This window comes from Cannabis sativa, chromosome X, assembly GCF_029168945.1.
Source record: "Cannabis sativa cultivar Pink pepper isolate KNU-18-1 chromosome X, ASM2916894v1, whole genome shotgun sequence".
In the NCBI taxonomy this organism is placed as follows: Eukaryota; Viridiplantae; Streptophyta; class Magnoliopsida; order Rosales; family Cannabaceae; genus Cannabis; species Cannabis sativa.
This window is the reverse complement of record NC_083610.1, coordinates 82,597,666-82,611,967: the sequence shown is the minus strand read 5'-3', so window position 1 is coordinate 82,611,967 and position 14,302 is coordinate 82,597,666. Positions and strand designations below refer to the sequence as shown.

At 33.3% G+C, this 14,302-nt stretch overlaps 2 protein-coding genes across 5 annotated transcripts; one reads left to right on the top strand and one right to left on the bottom strand.

The window, feature by feature from the left end:
• The first annotated feature begins 6,362 nt into the window (after positions 1-6,362).
• On the top strand, positions 6,363-10,194 carry LOC115700528 (deSI-like protein At4g17486). 3 transcript variants are annotated; one of them, XM_061106457.1, is made up of 5 exons: positions 6,512-6,607; positions 6,733-6,800; positions 8,070-8,330; positions 8,840-9,127; positions 9,566-10,194. In XM_061106457.1, exons 3-5 carry the CDS (start codon positions 8,120-8,122, stop codon positions 9,817-9,819), a joined length of 753 nt encoding a protein of 250 aa, XP_060962440.1. In that variant the 5' UTR covers positions 6,512-6,607; positions 6,733-6,800; positions 8,070-8,119; the 3' UTR covers positions 9,820-10,194. The 3 variants fall into 3 exon arrangements, with proteins under 3 accessions (XP_060962439.1, XP_030483941.1, XP_060962440.1); XM_061106456.1 differs by lacking the exon at positions 6,733-6,800 and having other exon boundaries at positions 6,363-6,607; XM_030628081.2 differs by having other exon boundaries at positions 6,506-7,079.
• Positions 10,167-13,259, bottom strand: LOC115700511 (lysophospholipid acyltransferase LPEAT1). Of its 2 annotated transcripts, XM_030628069.2 has the most exons (9): positions 12,545-13,258; positions 12,247-12,366; positions 12,024-12,061; positions 11,822-11,886; positions 11,593-11,661; positions 11,316-11,449; positions 11,033-11,173; positions 10,822-10,885; positions 10,167-10,448 (listed from the first exon to the last, which is right to left on the bottom strand). In XM_030628069.2, the coding sequence occupies exons 1-9, from the start codon at positions 13,073-13,075 to the stop codon at positions 10,429-10,431; spliced, it is 1,182 nt and encodes a 393-aa protein (XP_030483929.1). In that variant the 5' UTR covers positions 13,076-13,258; the 3' UTR covers positions 10,167-10,428. The 2 variants fall into 2 exon arrangements, with proteins under 2 accessions (XP_030483929.1, XP_030483922.1); XM_030628062.2 differs by having other exon boundaries at positions 10,271-10,885; positions 12,545-13,259.
• Positions 13,260-14,302: the final 1,043 nt, after the last annotated feature.

Below are 14,302 nucleotides of genomic sequence, written 5' to 3'. Positions count from 1 at the left end.
GATTTAATTCAAAAGTACGTAAGGAACCCATCAATTCTTCCACTTTCATAGTGCTAAAATCTTTAGCTTCCTCCATTGCCAAAAGTTTAGTATCAAACCTTTCTGGAAGAACTCTAACAATTTTTCTCACAAGAACAGAATCATCAAGCTTTTCTCCAAGAGCAAAATATTCATTAGCAATGTCAGATAATTTTTCATAAAATTCAGTTAAAGTTTCATTATCAGACATTCTAAGCTCATCAAATTTAGTTTGAAGCATGATAAATCTAGATCTTTTCACATCAGAAGTTCCTTCAAACTGAGTTTGAAGAATCTCCCAAGCTTCCTTAGCAGAAATACAAGATGATATAAGTTTAATGTAACCCTCACCTACACCATTAAAGATAGCATGCAAGGCTTTGCTATTGTAGGCAGATAATTTATCATCTTCAATAGACCATTCCAGTTCAGATTTTATAATAGTATTACATGAAGAATCTGACTCAACTGGAGGAGACCAACCTGATAGAACCATTCTCCACGCCTTCTCATCTTGAGATTTGATGAAGGCCCTCATTCTAACTTTCCAATAAGGATAGTTAGAGTCATTAAGCAACGGTGGTCTAGAAATAGAACTTCCTTCTGCAAAAAATGACATTCTAACAAAAACGTTATAGGACCACACTAAGAGTTTAGTGTCCCGCTCTGATACCAATTGAAAAACTGTGTTTTTGCAAATGTCGATTGTATATACGAAAATATAAAAGCGTACGCGTTTGCGGCGGCAGAAAGTAATTCTCGCTACAGATAACCGAACGACGAGAATATAAAATATTTGCAGAAAAATAAATAACTTGACACAAGAGATTTATACGTGGTATCAGTGTTCTCCCGAACACTCCTAGTCCACGGGGCCACGCCCAGAGAATGAAATCAATTAATAAAGTATCAAAATTACAAAGACAATTGACTTAAACAAGTTTAGACTCCCTCTAAAGTATTGCCGCAATCCTTTGTAATCCACTTTATGAATCTGACTTCTTGAAACACCTTCAAGCCCGAACTCCCTTCGTCTTTGAAGTGTGAGTGCTTACTTCCTCCCGAAGTAAGGCTTCAATAAGTCTTCTCCCGAAGACCAAGTGCTTACTTCCTCCCGAAGTAAGGCTTCAACAAGTCTTCTCCCGAAGACCAAGTGCTTACTTCCTCCCGAAGTAAGGCTTTATCAAGTCTTCTCCCGAAGACCAATCTCTTGTTCAGTCAAGTAGTTCTTCACAACCTCTAGGATAGAGTAAGAACAGAAATAGAACAACTAGAACCTAGATGAACAACTAGGCTCGCACAAAACAAAGAAAGACTCTCTTCTCTCAAAAGATAAATGTAGAAAATGAATAATGGAAGAGGTAATTCGAATGGTTGCTCTCTAGGCTCTATTTATAGATCATAGAAACCAAAGAGGCAACCACAAGTTCGAATTAGCAGCTGTACAAAAACTTTCCAAAAGAAACACGATCTGCTACATCAGATTCGGATGCTGACGCAGCGGATCTGCTCAGAAACGGGAAACTTACTAAAATCGGGTCCGATCTTCTTTTAATGTTTGATTCCTGCCAAAAACAGATTAGATATTCTGATTGTATCAAGATACAATCGAAATCAATAAGGAAAAGGCAATAAACAAAGTTTCCCTAAAAAAGACAACTTTCCAAAAGAGAATTCCTTCTCTTTTGAGAAGTTTTCAACAAAGGAAAGTTCAGCTGAAAGTGCAACTTTCCAAACAAGGAAAAGGGCAACTACAATCCGAATTTATAAGGTAAGAAATCGAATATGAATGCACACCAATCTTACCATAAATGGAAAAATTATTTTGTCAACTAACTTGCCAAAAAAAGACTTTACAATCTCCCCCTTTGGCACTTTAGATGAACAAAATAATTTTTAACACAAAGTACCTGCAAGTTAAAGTTAGCCATAACAAATAACTACTCCCCCTGAGTAACACAATCGAAAACCAACAATTCCTAAAGAAACATGCTAACTTTTAAACCAAATAAGTTCACAAGTACCAAACACAACTCCCCCTGGAAAAGGGTCTAGAGTAGATAAAAACAAATTGAATGCTCAATAAAATGCACATTAATTAAGAAATATTTTGACAACTAAATTGCCAAAAAAGGACCTAACAACATGGAATATATGGATAGTGCAAAATAGTTTGAATCATGGGGGTTACCATAAAAAAAAAATTGTTGATTTAATGGAGTGGTGGAGTAAGTTTATTAACGAGAGTTTCATGAAAATTCCAACAGGAGAGGACACCAAAGTCAGCAGGCAACAACTCAGTGGAAGCTACCATCAATAGGTAGTTACAGTTTAGTGGCATGCATGCCAAAGTTGAATTTCCTGCTACAACATGTAGGTATGAGATTCAATCTCCATATTAGTTGCTGAGCTAATTGCTATACTGGGGGATTGAAGGTTGGATTGCAAAGACATCTACCTTGCTTTCGGGTGGAGACAGACTACTTGGAGGTTGTACAGTTGGTGATGAAGAACATAGAGGAAGGTTGTTGAGAAGTGGATGTGCTGCGTCAACATATTCGCATGCTGCTGCAAAATGGTGGTGTTGCTGGTTTGTATTTCATTTATAGGAAACAAATTAAGTGACATGTTTTAGCTAATTATGTTTTTTTAAACAATGTTAGTGCTATATGGATTAGAGTTAATTCTCTTTATGTTCCGTCAAGCTTTAACATTAGACTTGCCATTTCTTTGTAATGTTGGTTAGTTTATTTAAATGAATGATTTCTATTTTAAATAATTAAAAAAATCCAATAAATGTATTATATATATATATATATTTTTTAGTTTAGTTTAGGGGTGTTTATTGGACCATATCTAATATTTTTAGACCTATCCAGATCCGATCCAGTTATATATTGGATGTTATATTTTACCATCCGATCTGATCCAATTAATTTCATCATCCAATCGATCCAATATTCATTGGATGTTGGATTGGATCAGTTCCATTCATTGGATCTATTTCATTTATATTTATTGGTTTAATTTGAGTTTATCAAATATTTTAGACTTAGTATTTTTTGGATTGGATCGGATCCATCCAATATTTTAGGTCCAGTATGTATTGGATTTGACTAGATCCATCCAATGTAAGAAAAAAAGAGTAAAATTTAATGCAAATTTTTATATATACATATAAATTTTACGTATAACAATATAAAATTTAATTACTCATCAAAACTAAATGAAAATTTTTATATATACATATAAATTTTACGTATAACAATATAAAATTTAATTACTCATCAAAACTAAATGAAAATACTAATTAGTTTAATTGGATGTTAGATGTATTGGATTTTTAGACACCACATCCACCATCCGATCCGATCCAATTGAATATTTAAAAATAACATCCAATCCGATCCGATCACAATTGGATATCCAATATTTAGCCGTCAATTGTAATTAGATCGGTTGGTTCTCATTGGATTAAATTAATTTATACACACCCCTAGATTTAATTCCAATGGGCAATGTACTATGAAATATGTTCAAGGGGATAACGTATGTCCTTAAAGAACAGGAGAATTTAAGGTTTTTCTTATAACTTTAGCTTAGCTTATAAATAATTAATTTTGATTGCATAAATATAAATTTTAATTTTTGTTTATTTATAATCTTAAATAAAATATTTAAGTGTAAATAATTACATAAATGTAAGTATTTATTTATGCTTCACGATTAAAAATTAGGAATTGAAATATAAGTAAGAGTATAAATTTTTAGTATTTCTCATTAATTAATTAATCTATGAGATTAATTTACTTCTCCAATCCAACAACGTGATCTTGGTCAATCAAATAAATTGATAGTTGAAGTTGAGTTTTCAATGTTGTCCCTAACTCACTTTCAAATTGATTAAGCATTAATATTTCATTACTATCATATTTTCTTTTCAAAATCTAAGAAAGAAGAAGATACATATACATGATTGGAGCTTACTTGGAATACATGGGAATGAGGAAACAATCACAGAGACAACACACGTGCACATATATAAAATTTCTCTTGAGATAATAATTTAGCTAGCCACATACATACATAGTCCAAAAAGGGTGGAACAAAGAAAAAAGAGCATCTATCTACAATAAAGAGATCATTTGAAACCCACATCATTAAATTTTCTTACTATTAATCTGTTTAGTTGATTTATTTTTCAGAATTGGGTAGTTGACATTAATGGATATTGCACTTATTTAGAATAAACAAATAAATAATAATTAAACAAACACTTCACAGAATATATATGAAGGCATTAAAAGAGGTGGACAGCATAGGAAAGAAAGAAGGATGCAGTTGTATTGTATGTACTCCACTCCACTGTGGGTAATAGTAATAGCTGGCTTATTATTATTATTATTATTATTATTTGAAAATAAAAGAAAGAAAAAAACTTTTCGTTTTTGGTACTTTAATTATAGAAATCCATTGACTTCTTTCCAGTTTTTCTGTAATTAATTTATTTCCCAATCATCATCATGTGCATTATATTGATACTTTTTTCTAAAGGCAAGAGTTTTTAGTGTTCTTTTTCATTACCAACCCTCAAATTCGTGCAGAAATATGGTTTTGCACCAACATCTATATTACTTCTTCAATAAAAAGAGAAAGAAAGAAAAAAACAATGAAATTTATAATAGGTTTAACGCAATTTATAAAATGAGTTGTCACCTTTTTTTGTCTGATTTGTGCACTAATAATAATAATAATAATAATAATAATAATAATAATAATAATAATAATAATAATAATAATAATAATAATTGTCTACCTTCCAAGTTCCAAACCCATATCCAACTATCATTGTCTCTCACGAATTTTGTAAAGAAAAATGTAACTTTTGTGAAATTAAAATTAAACCTAAATTTGTTCACGAATTGAAACTTGGTTGTTGTCTCTCTCGCTAGTAATGGTTTTTTAGACTCTCAAATCAAATGTGTCTTATTCAACTTTCATTTTCAATTTTTGAATTTTTTTGTACACAATTGATCGGTGTCACTTTATTATTATGTTATTATTTATATACAATGCATATCATCAAATAGTCACCTATCGTATGTAATATAAGTGATGATGATGAATTTTTTTTTTTGCCTTTTGAACAATGAACAAAGTGATGAGATTATGATAATAGAAATAGGGGTGAGTAACGGTAGGTTTGATCAGTTTTTTAGACACAAAAAATTTAAAATTCAGTTTTCGATTCTCATGGTTATAATTTGAAAACCGACCGACCATTATATAAATGTAAGAAAATCGACCGTTTTAATCTACGGTTTGGTCGGTTTAACCGAGCTTTTTTTAAAAAAAAAAAAAAATGAAATAAGTTTTTAAATTTACTATAATTATTTGAAAACTAAAAAAATTAAAATATTGTATCAAATATATATAATTTAAGACAAAAAAAATTTAGTTAAATAAATAATGTAAAATAATTTTTTTTAAAATTGCTCAAATTATTTGTGCTACTAATTGGTAATGAGTTATATTAAAAACTTGTATTATTTTATGAATGTGTGTATATAATACCTAAATACATTAAATTATAATAAAATAAAGCAATGAATAATTGAGATTTTAAATAAAAAAAATAAGAAGTAAAACTAGTTTAATAGAATTGTATATTAAATATGTAAAAAAATAATTATATTATATATGTATATGTATAGTGTATAATATATATGTTCGGTTCTTGATTTAATCGGTCGGTTTTCCATTAATACTAAAACCGACCGTGCAAATGCAGTTTTAAACGACAAGGTACCTACTTAGTTTTAGAAATATCACTTAGTTATTATTACCTTTAAAATTTAAGCTTAAGTATTTATTTATAACTGAGAGTTAAATTTAAATATTGATATAGTAAATTACTTTTAAAAATATATCATTGTAATCATACTCTACTATTTTATTGGGTAAAGTATCATTTATTCATAATAAGTTAATAACCATAATATGTAATGTCCAATTAGTAACATTTTATCTAAAATTGCTATTCCAGTTGGCACAAAAACATGGAACACGAAATGAAACCCACAAAAGGGATACTGCTTTTTTTTCTTTTAGTATTTTCTAAACCAAAAAGGTTAATACAGATTTTAGATTTACAAAAAAGAACTAATTCATTAATCAAATTGCTAACTCTCACTTTACTTTAAAAACATGTTAGAGGCTAAATACTGAAAAAACAATTTTTTAAAAAAAAAATTAAAGAAGTATTGAAATAAAACATCCCATTTTTATTTTTGATGTAGGATAATAAATATGGTTTTAGATTTTTTAGAAACCATATCCAAGTAATGATGGGGGAAGGAAACACTAACCCAATAAAGATAAGAGCAAGAAGGACCTTTAATTAAAAATAAAGATGATTTTTTTTTTGGAACAAAAATAAAGATGAAATTTTGACTTAAAAGAAAAATGGGTTTGTCTTACTTAATTCTGTTGTGAGTTAAATCAAGCGGTGGGTGCAGATTAAGCATGCTTTTTTGGAACTAGAGAGAGAGAAAAAAGAAAAGAAAAGAAAAGAAAAGAAAAGAAAAAGGTAAGTGAAAAAAGAGGTATATGGTTAAGTAAAAGACAATGAGATTCTCGGGTGTAACACTATACCAGGATGCTTTGCTTACTTGAATAATACTTCTGTTTGGGTCTTTACCTTACCCATTTCAGGATTCATTTTGGCTTTCGTCAAACAAAGAAAGGTTGTCTGTGATATTTCGCAGAACTGCCAAAAAAGGGTGAGGTGGAGACACTAGACAGGACCAGTAACAGGGAAACTTGGCTCTTTTCTTTTTTAACCTTCTAAACTTGGCCTATTTTATTTTTCTCTTCTTTACGATTTGTTTTTCTTAGTTAATGTCAATTTTCAAAACACGAGTGCATTTGAGAAGCACCTAAGATTTTAGCTTCTGGTAGGAGACGTCTATTGTGTCTGCTCCTCTGATCTGACCAAGATGGGCTTTTCTTTTTCCTTCTTTTTTTTCCCCTAAGCTTCAATAACATGGTTCTCTGAGTTGGTAAGTTTTCCCTTTAAACTCTTTGAGTTTCTCTGCTTAGTTGTTTGCCCTCCATTTTTGTTTTCCTTTCTGCTTCTTTTTTTTTTTTTTTTTTTTTTTTTTATATATATATAATTATGTTATCTGGTCATGTTTGGTTTCTCAGAAATCTTAGCTGCTCCAACAAGATTGAAAATTTTGAAGAATGGGTTGTGTTTCAAAATGGGTTCTTTTTTCTGTCCTAAACTAGAGCAGTTCATCTTCGTAACTGAGATCGCTTAGTTTCAAAATAATGTTCTAAACTTTAAGTTGCAGCAAAGGTTGCATATAGATCTAGTTTAGCTAATAAAGCTTCTAAGTAGATCTGGCATAATTATTGTTAAAAGTCTCATCTTTTAGCTGATCTTGTTTCTTATTCTTCCTTAAATTAGCTCATTTCACTAATTGATGACAATGCTGAAATTTTTGTTACTTAAACGGGAAATTTGAAACTGCATTTCTTTTTTCTTTTTTTTTTTTTTTTTTTGGGTAAAAAGCAATACCTGAAATTTGGTAACTGTTACAGAGTTTTGAGTGCAATTTTATCATATTTTTCATCTTGTTTTTCTTTTTTCTTGGGAAAAATTGTGGCGAATTTCATTGTCGTGGTGATTTATATTAACAGTAGATATAATTAATTTGGTCAATCGAGTATATACCAATTCAGTATTTTAATTTTCACTAGTGTTGAATATGAATTTTGCTTTGCCAACCCTAGTAAAGTTGTAATGAGGATTAAAAAATACGTATATATATTAATTTATTTTGGGTTGACTGAAATGATTTGTAACCTTTTCTTCTTTCATATGCCTTTGCCCTTTAAACAAATGATTAATCGTGAACGCTGTCAAATGAACATGGTTGGTTTGTATCATGTTAACAAGTCTGCATACTTTTTATTTTTAATACAAATAAACAATAATTCTCTTGTTTCACAATCAATTGATCTTGACAACTGCTCTATGTATATAGGCTGGAGATTGGCATTGACTACCAAAATCTGGTGTTACACATTCACAAACATGAAATTTGGATTAAAGAAAGGGTGGAAATCCATTGGTCCTCTTCGGTTGAGGGGGAAAACAACCACTCGGTTCTGTCTGTTTTCGAAAACAAAGTCAGCCAATTATGGTCCAGGAAGATCACCAGTTTATCTGAATGTGTATGACTTGACTCCCATGAATGGTTATGTCTATTGGGCAGGTCTTGGTATTTTTCACTCCGGTGTCGAAGGTGAGGGATACAAAATGCTTCTCTAATAAAATATTGCAACATCTGTGCTATTCTAATGGAGATTATAAGTTCTTATTTCTTGCTCATTGCTTTAAATTTGGGTTTGTGCTGGTTGCAGCATTGTCATCATCACTAGGATATTTGGATGAGCATAACACTTGTTCTTGACAGCTAAATAACTTTTGTTTTTTGCTAAAACAAAAAGGGTTATTATATCAGAAACCTGATAGATTTTCTAGGAACTCAAAACATCTGCATTTCTAGAAAACAGTTCCTGTGAGTTTGCTCACATTTTAGTTTCAGAATCATTTTGGTTTTTGCAAGTACATTATTAGACATTAAGAATGGAGCAACAACTTGTTTGATTGAAAGTGGCTGTTCTCTCTCTCTCTCTCTCTCTCTCTCTCTCTCTCTCTCTCTCTCTCTCTCTCTCTCTCTCTCTCTCTCTCTCTCTCTTTTATTGAATAATGAAGTTGCATGTTCTAATAGTTTTACTCCAAAAATTTCAGTTCATGGTGTAGAATATGCTTTTGGAGCTCACGACTACCCTACTAGCGGTGTTTTTGAGGTTGAACCTCGGCAATGCCCAGGATTTAAGTTCCGGAAGTCAATATTCATTGGTACTACTTGCTTGGATCCAATTCAGGTTAGGGAGTTCATGGAGCGCCAGTCTACAAGATATAATGGTGATACATATCACCTGATTATCAAAAACTGTAACCATTTCTGCAAAGACATTTGTTACAAGCTAACTGGGAAAACGATTCCCAAATGGGTAAATCGGCTGGCAAAAATAGGTATGTTACCTTTTCCATCTTTTCCCTATTTCACATAGTACTATAGTAGTTTGTCTGTTCTGTATTACTGTTTCCACAGTTTTGCTTCTATAATAATTAAACCCTGCTAGTTTTTTGTTTTTTCTTGTTTGTCCTATAGTTGTTTACGACCTGCCCTTTTGAAATTCCATCCGGTTTAGTACTGATTAATCCATAGTATATGCAAAAACTTCAAAAAGGGAATTATACCAATAAGATGTGTATGATGATGTGATTAATTTAGGTGAGAGTAGGTCCATAAATTTTGTTAGAATGTGTCACCCACTGTTGTCAAGGTTATTGTAAAACGAGTCTACGCAGCAACAGCATGATAAAAACACTGTAATTTGAATTATGACGATTGTTTGTAGAATTTTGGAAAAGATTTCTAAAAAGTAACTTTATTCTGATCTGTGGAAGGTTCAATCTGCAACTGCATACTGCCTGAAGCCCTTAAGATACCTGCGGTGCAACACGACCCTAATTGCGAACCATTCGACATCGACAGTGAGAAAAGGAGCCTGAGAAGTAGTGCCTTCAGTTGTTTGTCATCGATATCAATGCGGCAGAAGCAATTATCAACTTCCTCACTGTTTCTGCAGTCACCCTTAAGAGGTTGTTTACCTCCGTGGGAATTGAAAAGGTCAAACAATGGTTCCTTGAAGGAAAGGTAAAAAAATGAAACCACATCAAATCAATGGTTTCTCTAGCATCGTTAGATGTTTCTTCTTTTGTGACCAGACTCCGTAAAAAAATGCCTAGCTGGAAGGAGAACTTGTAAAGAACTTTGATCTGAAGCCACCACTATAAGGCTGTCATCATTATGATTGTGTTGTTCTCATGGAATTCTGGGGGTTATGGCCGAGGCTTGTCAACTATTTAGCTCTAGTTTTCTACTGTCAATTTTAAGTAGTTTTTTTCTTCTTTGTTTTAGTTTAGCGCGTACGGCATGCCTTAAGCCGTCTCCCTTGAGTGTAAATCTTGTTATGAGCAGTGTTGTTCCAATATGATTGTAGCTATCTTGGAATGAAAGCTATGATTCCACTTTAGTTTGAAAATGAGTTAAATGTTACAACAAGGTGACGAAGAGAAGGAAGATCTTAACCACCACCATTCTCAATAAAATTAAAAGAAAAATTCCATAACCAGATTACATTTTCCAATTGATGTAAGCAAAAATAATTACTTTGTCCTGAACATGATTTTCCTGGTATATATATTATCATATTTCCAATCTAAAATAGTAGAAGCATACAATGAATTTACAGATGGCGAATCCGAAATTAGCTTTGGGATAACATACCTGCAGGGACACGAAAGAGATCATTCAGATTTACATATGCAAACATTTCTCCGGAAGGGTTGAAAAACATTAACTTGGAGAGAGAGAGAGAGAGAGGACAATGTATTAAACGTGAGCTTCAATTATAATTAAAACCATTATTCATCTTCATTGGTCGTGCATTTCCATAAATAAGTTACACGTCAATAATGGCACACACACTTGATAATGCCCAGTTAAATTAAAGGGGTGGTGATAGTGTGATTGTGCATCATGAACAATGTACCACTAAAAACTAAGAAACTCAACCGCGACTACATAACATTTGGGGAGGCCTGGCCTCTAATTTATCAATCGTCTTTCTGATGCAAAACAGTAGGCAGGCTATTATTACCATTGAGAGCAGCATGATAAATTCTCTTTTCAGCCAGTCCAATATCCGACATTACCAAATTACCCTGCAACCGAAGTGATACAAACAAAGGTATATAAAGCATTACTATAAGCTATATAACATTCTTGAGAAAGTAACATAATTCCCATGTGAAATCTAAAAGAAAAAACTAGGAAGTTATAAATACTCTCTCAGGCAATGAATTGCATACCTCTTTAGCCATAAATCTTCTGACATTATCAGCAAAAAGTTTTGGATCATTCTTCTCCTGCTCATTTGGATAGTAGATGGGTAATCGAGTCACGTCCAGGTGATTAACAAATTGACAGAGAAGCAAAAACACGTGGCGGACCTGTAAATATAGATTAACGAGTAAGCATAAATCAAATGGACAAAAGCAATTATTAATGTCGTATGGAATACAGAAGACAAAGGACAAATGATAATACATTAATGAGTTTTGACTATTGATTTAATTTTCAAGAAACACATACCCCAGATATCGAGTCCCATGCAGGACTAAATCTCTGATAAGGATATCTCAGGATCACTGGAAGAACTGGAGCTTTTGCCAGAAAAGCACCTGTCTTGAATGGGAGAAGAAAGTCTCCATTTGTAGTTGTGCCTTCTGTACTAAAAGCAAGATGAGTTAAACATCAAACAAAATGACTTGGTCAAAGTACACAACAGGTCAAAATGCTTTGCCGGCCAACAATTGAAATAAAAATGAGTCCACTATGGTTAATCAAAAAAGAGAGAAGAAAAAAAGACCTGGAAAAAGCATCATTAGAGGTGCAGACTCATCCTGATAAGATTGGGAAACCCTTTCAGTAACAACAGCTGCAAAATGACCAAGGATACATATCAAACAAAGAAATACACATAATTTCTTTTTTGTATGCATGTAATCAAGCTTGAATAAAGCTCAAAAGAACCCTTAATATAACTTCACGATGCTAGGGATACCTATAAATATATCTATAAAGACTAGACAATGTACCTGCAACACCCTTGAAATCAGAGGACCTTGACTCCCGCTGGACAAAGACACAACCGAGGCATTTGCTGAGAGAATAAGAAAGAGAATCACAAAAACTGAGTATTCTTTCGTACAATTCATGACATTATGACAGGATAAAAATCTACAAAAATTATGGGAAACGAAATGTGAGAAATAAAAGAACAATGTCATACAAGCTTACCTGATAAGCCCAACTAGAGGAAGCCTAGCCACTGATCTCTTCACCAATTACAAATCCAGGCGTACAAGTATTGAAGGGTCAGAACAGAATTGGGTCAGTAAAACATCAGACAGTTTATACAAAGAAAATGGTGACATATACAACAGCAGCCCAGCCCAGCAAACTCTCGCCTAAACTACATGTTAAAATAAAATATTCTCAAACAATGGGTAAGTGAACAAACCTTGGCAACGAAGCTTGGAAATGAAGAAGACATGTGATACAAGATATCTACATATGAGACATGGTTAGATATAATAGCCCCAGGCCTTTCAAGCTCTTCAGACTCGTCTTTGCTTTCATTCTGAGAAATTAAACATGCTTTTGAAAGTCAATATAGATGAATAAGGTGTACTCGTTCTTTCATTAAAATAAAATAAAGATGCACTCATTCTCTTCTGAATACAGAGAGAAAGTCACTATAGAATTCACTTAATGCTATTGCAAATTCCATTTAAACATTGTATTGAAATATGATATACCTCGGTGTTTGACTTGGGATCAGTAGTGAGAATCCGATAAGTCTCATTGATCCAATAAAACCCAAACACTAAAAGCATAACCCTAGAGAGGATTCGCCCACAGCTAACGATGACGGCCCTCCTCCACCCACCCATGTGAGCGTAATCCTCTTCCTCTTCAAGGTCCTCTTCTCGATTCGAAGACCAAAACAGAGTACAAATCCTACAAATCAAGTAATATAGTACCAAAACGGCCATACCAGCCACCAATCGAATCGGCACCAAAGTAACCATAGCTAAACCGAGTAGAACCTTCTCTAGCAACGGCAACTCGCCGCGTCCCATGGGTCCGTACACATCATTGCGTACATACGCCGCAAATTTCTTCTCCATCTCCTCGAGGCTGTCTCCGGAGACAGCGGCGGAGGAGGGTTCCGGCTTGAGAAGAGGACGGTCGTCCTTGGCAAAGGAACCATCGTCGGGGATCGACTCGGCCGATTTGGGTTCCGGCGAATGTACGGCGGAACTCATGTCTTTGAGCTCGGACTCCATTTATTCTTTTTAGGGAAGTGTTTTTCTCGTCAAACGAGCTCTTTCAAATTTTCATTATTATTTTTATTTTCTTTCTAATGCCTCGGATTTTGTGTTTATAGCTTAGCTTAGCTTAGATCTGCCAAAATCTGAAAAAGTGGGTAATGGTCCCGGGAAGCTTGCGGAGACACGCCCCAGTGTGGATTCCAAACTAAAATTAAATAATAATAATATATTTTCGTCCAATCCTTGAACGACGTGTACGGAAATAAGATAAAATTTCCTATGGGAGTCTCTACGTGTTTACCATAGACTCTGATGTTGAAACCGTTGGATCTGATAAACCTTACCATTTAGAGTAGATTTAGCAACCCAGCCCAGCCGTCCGATTGAATAGCTCGATGAGAACGCACACGAGAGAAAATGGCTTTCTACTGTTAGGATAAACATAAACTTCATTTTCCTTTTATCTTTTAAAATTTGACATTACATTGGTGAGGAAAATTGGTCGGTGTGAAAACTTCTACAATTTAAATAAATGATTGAGATAATCCAGTAAAAATGCTATAAGGCATAACTTTAATTCACCTTATACTTTTAGAAAATATTATTGTTCATATTTTTTTAGGGTAGAATGCACACGGTCCGGAAAATTAGTGGGAAGAGGTCTCTTGTTCCATTCCATTAGTATTGGTAATGCAAGAACTAAGACCCAAATCATATCCACTTCTAGAGCCACCATCGTCTTCGTACCCCACGACCAACGAGAAGGCCTGTTGCGACACACGATGGCCACTGAAAAAAGAAAAGGAATCGAGAGCCACAAATCGCAAGAACCACCGAAAAGAGAAAAGGGAATCGAAGCTCGGCCACTTACGAATCGCGAACCCCAATTCGTGTACCATAAACCCAATAAATCGAAGAAACCATCGAGACCATTTTTTGCTATTGTTGTTTAGATGTTCGATCTGTGGTTTCTTTGTATTTTTTGCTTATTTCTTTGTATTTTTTGCGATAGGTTACGATGGTGGGTACAATAGTAGTGTAATCTTGAAGTTATGGATGAAAGTTTGATATGGTACGATGTGTTATGATATTTGATAAAGTATGATAGTGGTACGATAGGGTTTAACTTGTTGCTTAAAATTGATGCCATAAATTTTAAGCACTTATCGTACCACTATCGTAATATTGTACTTTTATCAGCCATCATATCATCATCGTACCCTATCAAACTTCAACTTTATC

Bases quoted from the DNA above. Each gene is read 5' to 3' on its own strand.
- LOC115700528 (XM_061106456.1), top strand. From the start codon at position 8,120: ATGAAATTTGGATTAAAGAAAGGGTGGAAATCCATTGGTCCTCTTCGG. The intron at 8,331-8,839 runs GTGAGGGATACA...CAAAAATTTCAG, and splicing joins TTTTCACTCCGGTGTCGAAG to TTCATGGTGTAGAATATGCT. The intron at 9,128-9,565 runs GTATGTTACCTT...GATCTGTGGAAG, and splicing joins AAATCGGCTGGCAAAAATAG to GTTCAATCTGCAACTGCATA.
- LOC115700511 (XM_030628062.2), bottom strand. From the start codon at position 13,075: ATGGAGTCCGAGCTCAAAGACATGAGTTCCGCCGTACATTCGCCGGAA. The intron at 11,887-12,023 runs GTAAGCTTGTAT...TTATTCTCTCAG, and splicing joins CCTCTAGTTGGGCTTATCAG to CAAATGCCTCGGTTGTGTCT. The intron at 11,450-11,592 runs GTCTTTTTTTCT...CTTTTAGTACAG, and splicing joins TCTAATGATGCTTTTTCCAG to AAGGCACAACTACAAATGGA.